This window comes from Pezoporus wallicus, unplaced genomic scaffold, assembly GCF_028554395.1.
Source record: "Pezoporus wallicus isolate ANWC-B61680 ecotype Strahan unplaced genomic scaffold, APGP_CSIRO_Pwel_v1 contig_5767, whole genome shotgun sequence".
Taxonomy (NCBI): domain Eukaryota; kingdom Metazoa; phylum Chordata; class Aves; order Psittaciformes; family Psittacidae; genus Pezoporus; species Pezoporus wallicus.
The window spans coordinates 10,135,803-10,144,890 of record NW_026640599.1 but is presented as its reverse complement, the minus strand read 5'-3'; the positions used below and the strand labels follow the sequence as shown (position 1 = coordinate 10,144,890).

The following is a 9,088-nucleotide window of genomic DNA, read 5'->3' as shown; positions in this document are numbered from 1 at the left end:
GCACTTAACTCTAGGCAGCTCACCACTGCCACTGACGTACGCAAAAAAACCTTCAAACAATATCATGAATATAACCCTGTATTGCCAGCAGCATTCAAGTTCTATGTCTTAACAATCACAAGAAAGGTTTCTTGTGGCTTGCAAAAATACTTCCTTCTACTCTTGACCAGTCAAACCTGTTTTTGCAATATGAGCTTTGAAACTACAACTAGATGCACCCTCCCCATTACAGGTTATGCCCTCCTGATGGAGGTTAACGGAGAGCCCCAAGGTGGCAATGGCACAAGCTCTAGACTTTCTGGAGCAGCCTTCCAGAGACCACTAGCCTCACTTTGGGGTTCAACTGCAACTCAAGTGCAGCTCATTTGCACAGAACACAGGAAGTAGAGATTAATCATCTCACACCCTCCACACACTCAAGCATCAAGCAGAGGTGCTCAGGCGATCACCCTGGGCCATGCAAGCACACACATGCATGTCACTCTGAGACTGTGGTATGGTTACATCATGCTCCACTTGAGAAAGTGGGTGAATTAGAGAATCTTTTATTAAATTTGCATGTTACCCAAGAACCATACATGAGAATTAAAGTCCGAACTACTGCCATGAAGTGAAACCACTATTTATTTTTATAAAAGGCAATAATTAAAACAAACCCTACCAGTGTGTACATTGTACACATTTGAATGACACTTACAAGAATGAAGTTTCCATATACAAAGACTACAAGCCCACACTGGTAAAGGATGCACACAAGCACATACATGGCTTTAGAGATGCCTCAACTGCTGATCACAGTATCAATTATTCTATGACCACATCTGCATAGGTAGCACTTTCAGGATTAGCATCCACACTACTTTATTCCACTACAAACTGTACACAGAAAGCAAGGAGTTTATTCAGAGAGCACAAGTATCTGTAGACAGATTTTATTTGCTGGAATGATCTTTTCACTCTTCTGTTGCCATCTTCAAGAGGTATTCTTTGTCTATCTTGAAGAGCCTCCACCCTTCCTCAGTGGACAGATCAGAGGCACCCCTTCTCTTGTAGAACCTGATGGATGGTTCGTTCCACTCCGCAACAAGGAAGTGCATACTGCTGCAGCGGCACTTCACAGCAACCTGCAACAGCATGCAGCACAACACATTGCAGACAGCCCCAGATGATAAGCCTAGCAGGAACTGGTGGGACTACTCAGCAACTGCATTATCACTAGAGGTCATCAAGTTCATTCTGTCAGTCACTTCACCACTTGTCACTATTTAACACACCCTAGACAATGGTTTAAGCTATCTACTGTTCCATCACCTCCTTTGATTAGCCCATATGCAGTTAGAAAGGCAAGGACAGTGCCTTGCCACATGTCCCCAGTTCTGCTTGTTTAGGCTTAACACTTAAGACATACCTTACTCAAGTTCTTCAGAATTTCTGATCCAATGCCAAGTCCTAAAAACCCAAACAAACAAAAAATAAAGAAACTTCAGTTTTAAAGAAGCTCTAACAGGAAGCAACCAATATAGTTCCAGAATATATACCTCTGTACTCGGCCATCACATAGAAATCTTCAAGATACAGCAGTTTTCCAATCCACGGATCATAGGTGAAGTAATACATGGCAAAGCCCACAATGCTGTGTTCTGAAACAAGGGGTGGAACTTCAGCTAGTCTGAATTTAAAAGGCAAAACCACTAAGACTTACATACATATTTAAACATACAGATTCTTTCTGTGACATGCAGTCATTTGCTACTAGGTTAGGATTAAGAATTAAGTTTACAAATAAGCATACAATTGAAAACAAGAGTTCTGACAAACTTTTATTGGCCTAAGAGAATGCAGGTTACCCTGGTCATACCTCGAGATCCTCAAAAGCGCTATCCTACCCTAGTCAATGATGAACACAAGGGTGTGCATACCCTACTGATTTATTGGCATTCCCATTCTGGAATACACGTAAAAGCTTTACACAGCAGTCCACAATCTAGATGACTGCCCCAACTCTTCTTCCTTAGCAACCAAACTGGTCTATCAGACTAAGAACATTGATCCTTCAGTGTATAGTCCTCAGTAATTTCACTGTGTCAGAGGGCACACTCACAGGCCACCCTTACAGCAGCATTTCCAGCACCTCAACTTACACTCCCCCTGAAAACACTACACTATTTTCTTTACCTTCAGCACTGTAAAGTCAGGTAAGTAAATCTACAGCTTCAATTATAACTCTGCGGCTCAACAGGGAAGAGAAACTAACTCTTCCAACGGCAGCCCACTCAAACCCAATCCTGGAGTATTGCAGGTGTACCTTCCATAATGCTGCACATACTGTAAGGGAAACGTGCAAACAGATTTCTGATCTACTGTGTCTTTGGTAAAGGTTTGGGAATAGCACTTGTCCCTGTAGACCTTACCTCATATTATGATCATCTATTTATTGTGTAACGGATCTTTTAGTTACCTCCCCGCCCATCCATGTACACAGAAGGGCCATGTACATGGCGAAGCTAGAGACTGTAACCTGAAGATTGGGGACAAATTAAAGAAAAAAATGTGATTCAACAGGATTACATAAAGGTAAGTCAGGGTCAAACAAGAAAAGCCATTTAATTAATTGGAGTCAAGTACATTATGCTATACCTGATCTTCCCATGCCTCCAGCATTAGCAACTACTTCAACTGAGTATAACTATATGTTACTACATTTAACAGTTAACCTGCTCCGCCTACCCCAGTCCATTGGTGGAACCTTAAGTATAGTCAATAACATTAAGTATAAGATGCCTCTTGTGTATTCAGCATCTAAAAATAAGTATTGGGAAGTCTCACCTTCAGATGACCACTGTTCTTTGGGCACTTCTGCAACCAGACAGTGGTAGAAAGGGTGCTCGCCAAAACCATCCTCAAGCAGTTCTAGAAAAGCAGAATAAATCGGCACCTGAGCTACAGATACTGCCACTAGGCTACCGACCCAGCGCGCAGATCCCACTTTCATACCTTTCTCGGTTAGCACCACTTGGTCCTCCATATCCTCGTATTTCGCCAGTTCCTGGAAGAGAAGAACGCGTCAGCGGACTCCGCACCCGCTGTGACTAGCCCCCTGCACACTCACATCCACATCCCCTTCCCCTTCCCCTTCCCACCGCCACCCCCCCAAGCGCGAGGGCTCCCCCTAGCAGAGCCGGGCGGAGCAGCAGCGCGCCCTGCTGAGGTCGCGCCGCTTCTTCCTCAGCGACCTGGGACTGAGGGACCCCCAGCCCGGCGTGTGGAGCGCGTCCCGGCGCCACTCGGGGCTGCGGGCTGCTCCCGGCGCCGAACAAGCCTGCCTGCCCCGAAATGCGAGCCCGTTGTTGCCACAGCGAGTACGGCTCCGCCTGCCTCGGGGCGCTGTCTGCAGGCTCCATTTTAGGGGCCGTGGCGCCGCCTGGGCCGCAGGCTGTGATGTCTAGGAGGGTGGCGGCTTTCGGCACCGGGAATTTCACTGCCGTGTGGAGAAAAAAACCCGAAGAACCTCTGTACTTGCTTGAAATACTAAGTAATGACCCACATCAAACCCCTGCGGGGGGAGGAGGTAGCTACTATTGGTATCTTACTTGGTATCTAGTACCAAGGTGCGCCCCTGGGCAGGGGAGTCCTGATGGAAAAGGGTTGAAAACATTGGCGTTTAAGTTTGGTTTTGGGACGTTTTTCAGTCTGATACACTCAGACCATAACTGACCCGGTTTATTTACCGGCCTAACTGCAGAGGAAGGGGTAGTGCGGGGAGAAGCATGAAGCACGGGAGTGTTTTTGAAATGAAAGGGATGTGCCAATACTCTGCTGTATGAGAGAATGAGACTCCTTCCCAGTGGAGGTGTGGATGTGCCTGAGGAGGGAGGTGAGCGTGATAAATAAATTATATCTGGATAAACTCTCCAAAATGGCCGTGGAGTATGAAAGGGTGGAGGAATTATCCTCAGCCCAGCTCCTCCCCCAAACATTACCTACAGATGTTGACCTGTGGCATGGAATGGGAGCTGGATCATGAGAGAGATGGCCAAGTGTATGTATAGACCTACCAGCAAGGCCACCCAGAGGAGAAGTGTGATTCTTTAGCATACACGTAGTTTTCACCCTCTTCTGTAAACATTGCAACTATAATGTCCATTCTTAGATAGCATAAAGGGTCTTTTAATTTTGCATTTAGCTTAATCTGGTTTCTTTTAAGAGTGATTTTGGATATAGGAAGTCATGCTACTGCTGCAAAATAACATGACTTCCTTTAGCAACAATCCTGAAAACCTGGATTCCCGAACACTCTCATTCTTTTTTTTTTTCCAGTATATCCAAAAGCCTACAAGGTTCGCCTTCATTTTGACAGAGGGGCCAGCATGCAACATGATACTACATGAAAACTGCATGAAGAAGTGTGTATTCTGGTGGCTGATATTAACCAAGAAATCCTTTGTCACACAGTGAAAAGTGCTTTGAGTCCTGGAAGAGTAATTTAGGATTCGTGCAAACACCCTAGCTCAATCAGTTTATCTGGAGATGCCCAAAGAACAGAAGCATTTCCAAAACACAAAGCAACAGCCAACGACTAGTAGTAGAAAAAGTAAGATTAGTTTCATGAATTATGGAAACCCTTCAGGACAGGGGTTTTGATATAGACACTGAATCTGAATAAACTAGCAAAGAATAGACTCAGCCTAACTACATACGTTTAATGAATGTACCTTTTTTCAGTCGCTATAAATGCTCTGCCTGGGATCAGAAATGAGAGATACTGTCTACGTGAAAGATTTAACAGTCGTGTGTTGTGTCAAGTCTTTGGCATTTCACAATGAGGAAGTCATGCTGTCAGGAAACCTGCTGTTGTGTAAGAGCAGAAAGTGCCTGGTTTTCTTTCATTCTCAAGTCACAAGTCTTAATGATTTCAGTTGTTAAAGTTTTAGCAAAAAAAAAAACCACAATGTTTTCTACCTTGACTGTTTTCAAAAGTCCTGCTTTAACTTGCTCGGAAACATGCTGATGTTGTTACCCAGTCAATACAGTTCATTGGAGCTAGCTTTCAAATTCATGAGGCAGAATAAAAATATACTGAAAATTTTCCTAAAGTATCAAAAATATTTTATTGAAACAAAATGGAATCCAGAGAATTAAAAAAAAAAATACCTAAGATAACTAAATCTGCAATTAGTTATATATTACTAGAGATATATTTTCAGAACAAGAATGGTAAGAATATTTTACAAAGGGATTCTAAAAGATCTCGGTTTTGTGAATGAATCGTGCTGCCAGACCTTGTTCTTTACAGCTTCCTCCTTTTGTCTCAGGTCTGTTTGTCTCTGAGCAGGTTTCATGTAATCTTGACATAACTGAGGTCAGTGATGAAATCTCTAATGACTTGCACGTGGCTCAGATTTTACCCCTGAATTGTCAGCCTGTTTATTTCTTCACACTTGCCTCCAAGGGAATGAGTAGTGGTAAGCCTCCTGAAAAGGTCTGAGGTTTTTTCAAATTACACAAATATGTATGGTGGAAAGTGGTTGACAAAGGGATATTCTTCCACGCAGAACCTGCTGACTGTGAATCCATCTACATTTCCACCAGGTGGGTTGGCACTTTGGTGTTTGAGGGGTAGAATGGTTAGAAATACCTAAGAAGAACCTGTAAAATGGTTAGAAATACCTACAAAAAACATTGTTCCTCTTATACTTGTTTTATCTCCCCCCTAGATCTTGTAAGTGGAGAAACAGAAAAAATCATTTGAAATAGAAAGCAGCACTTTCTTTATAGCATGCAACAAGAACTGGTGTTAATAAAAGCACACAGCACTACATATCTGACTGAGGCAAGTTCTCTCCACATCCTCTTCAGAGAGAGAGGTCTTGTCCAGCCTAAAGCTACAGGAAATAGCTGTGCTAGCTCCCCAAGAGACTTTCGTGGCAATGCAACTCAACAATTTATTCAGAGTTATGGGACCTCAGCTGGACTTGTACTGACAACACGTTTATTGGCATCTGAATTTCTGAATATCCTCTTTTCTTGCAGGTTGGACAGAAACCTCAAAGTGGGCAACAGTTTTCTTTCTTTACTGTTCAACTAATAAAACTCTCTTTACTTTTTGTATTCTAATTTTTTATTTCCTTCTTCTCTAGGAAAATTCCTTGAATTTCTGTATGAATGCCTCTCTCATGCCTCAAAGGTTCTCCGTAATAAATGAAAATGGAGGGAGGAGAACTGCTTATTTCATATTAAATGCAGTGACTTAAGAATTTTTGATATTACGACTAAATGTTCTCAAATATTTCAATCCAAACTGTACCTCTAAATTATATCTCCCATGAAATCTCTGGAGCAAAATATGGAAAATTGAATTAATATTCAGTATTGACCTGTAATTATTCCAGATTAGTCTTTCATTCAGATTCTCTGAGCATTTTCAACTGAATAATTTCTTCCTAATACTTAGAACCTGCATTGATATTTCTGAGCTCACAATTGCTTCCAGGTACTTTTTTCCAAGCATCTTACAATTACAGGTTATCAACACTAGACTGTACATGGAAAAAAAAACATTAATTTCTGTAAGAAAAGTAAGAATAGTGAACAAATACTGCAGTAGCACTGCTCAGAATTTGGGGGCAAATTCAAAATCAACAGTTTCACATAATAAAACTACATGAATATGCTGGAAATAAAAGGGTCACAATTTTCCATTATTATCTTTGAAGACATATTTTAGGTCATTAGAACCCTATTCCTGCAAGGTAATACATCTCGCCTGCCATTTGTAATTATGCAATTTGATGAATTTTGGATTTAGACATGACCAATTATGTGCCTGCATTATGTGTCTGCATCCATGCTTGCAAATAATTTGGGGTATAAATCTGTAGAAATAAATGGTGGGGGGAAAAAAACCAAACAAGCCAGGCCTAGATTTTATAAACTTACGTTTCGGATACAGTAGAAGACCCTTTGGCTCTGATCCTGCAAAATACCTAAGTCACTGTTCTTGGGTGCAGTATCTCAGGCTCTAAAAAGAAACCTAGGGAATCTGTTTTACTTTCTTAAAACTAATGGCGGTTCACATGATAAGCAGATGTTTTTCTTACATGTCACAACCACAACTGTGTCATTTGGCACAGTCTTTTGCACTGTCTGTAGGTGATTCTCCTAGTGGCATCTTGGTTTCTGAACCTTCAGCGCACACCCATCCCAGGTTTCCATGTTTTTTTACTGATGACCAGATGAATGAGCTGCTTTGCAATAGCTCTTTCAACTTCTTACTCTGTAAACAGGTAGAGGTTGATTGCACTTGTAGGATGTTTGGGGGCATGGGCCCAGTGAGAGGAGCCTTTCTCCTGGGAAGTAGTCCTGCAGCTCTGCCTCCTCCCCCATGAAGGAGGGTCACTCACCAGGCCTCTGTCTTGTGCCTCGTTAATGCAGTCACAAAACAGGAGGGAGGCACACACACCACATCCATGACAGAAAAACTGTGCTAGTAACAAGGGTCAGTTCCAGGTGGGTTTTGCTCAGTGTGCAAGGCACACTGATACCAGAAAATAAAGGGTTAACTTTGTGCCTGCTTGCTTAAGCAGTCTCTGTGCTTGGTGAAGCAGAACCATAGGAGTCAAAGTTGCTAGAATGGTGAAGCAGAATTGTAAGAGTTACACCTGCTAGGCAGAATTGTAGTAGATAAGATTCATAACTTAACATTTAAGACATTCTTGTTTAAATAGTATCTTTAGAAAGAAAAGGAACAAAAGATAGCCAGAGTAACAAAATTTGCAAACTTGACAAGTTTCTGCTTTAAGATACATAAAACCAGCTTGTACTGAACCTGAGGTTTGGATAGGAGCCAAAACCCTACTGAATCTGCGTGAAAGCAAGAGATTACTCACGGTGAGGAAGAGGAACTGCAGGCCTTCATCCTCACGACCCCCACCAGGCGCACCAACAGAATGAATGCCAGAAAACTAATTATAATACTAGACAGGAATAGGTTTTGCATCTGTATTAGGTGTGAAGCAATCTCATGTTTAGGTAATCATTATATGTAATATAAATGAACTGAATGGCAAAGGAAAGGCACGCATGCTTTTGGATGAGCAATCCCCATGCACCTCAGCGCTGAATAAATGCATACCTACTTTACAACTCTTAACGAGTTGTGGAGTCTATCCGTGTGTCAATGCAACTTCAGTCTCTCCGTCTTTAAGTCTGCATACATAAGTCTGCAATCTATCATAAGTCTCACAAAAAGACACAAATCCTATTTTTCAATTCACATAGCTTGAGTTTAGGTTGTTTGGAAGCAATTTATCAAAAAGGTGGTAGAGAAAAAACCCCTTATCGGTGTTACTCTTGCAAGTGAGGTAATCCTAGAGTGGTTTGTGTTGGAAGGAGCCTTAAAGACCATCTAATTCCAAACCCCTTGCCTTGAACACTGCCAGGGATGGGGCAGCCACAGATTCTCTGGGCAATTTGTTCTAGTGCCTCACAGTAAAGAAAATCTTCCCAATATCTGACTCTCCCCTCTTTCAGTTTAAAGCTATTGCCTCTTGTCCTGTTACTACATGCCCTTGTAAAAAGTCCCTCTCCAGATTTCTTGTAGGCCCCTTTAGGTACTGGAAGACCTCCCCAGATAGAAGGTCTTCCCAGAGCCTTCTCCAGGCTGAACAATAATCTGGTTAATGTACTTTCACTGTTTGCGAGAACATTCATTTCTCATAGCCTCATAGAGTTTTAGTGGTGTCTTGAATAAGTCTTTAGCAAAGTCTGTTTAACAACTTCATTGCTAACTGGTACATTTTGTAAGCACCAGTTTGCTCACAAGTTGAAATGACCAGTGAGACTGTATATTCTGGTCTGTGTGAAAGCTGCTCCTGGCCACTTGTATACTAGTTCATCAGAGCTGCTGACATGGGTAGCAGCTAGATCTCCAGAAGTTAGATCCTGACTGGCTCTTGGGCCTCTGAAATTTAGATTTTCACTGGCTCTATGGAGTCTCTGTGCAGAGCAAGGAGCTGCTCTGCAGCCCACAGACCTTGGCACAGGCTGATTGTCCTCTCTGCTCTAAGGCTGTTCAATTCCCATTATATAA

At 42.3% G+C, this 9,088-nt stretch overlaps 1 protein-coding gene across 1 annotated transcript; it reads right to left on the bottom strand.

Moving 5' to 3' along the window:
- Positions 1-606: 606 nt before the first annotated feature.
- Positions 607-3,075, bottom strand: SAT1 (spermidine/spermine N1-acetyltransferase 1). Its single transcript, XM_057419720.1, has 5 exons — positions 2,995-3,075; positions 2,827-2,910; positions 1,539-1,640; positions 1,409-1,449; positions 607-1,124 (listed from the first exon to the last, which is right to left on the bottom strand). The coding sequence occupies exons 1-5, from the start codon at positions 3,023-3,025 to the stop codon at positions 954-956; spliced, it is 429 nt and encodes a 142-aa protein (XP_057275703.1). The 5' UTR covers positions 3,026-3,075; the 3' UTR covers positions 607-953.
- Positions 3,076-9,088: the final 6,013 nt, after the last annotated feature.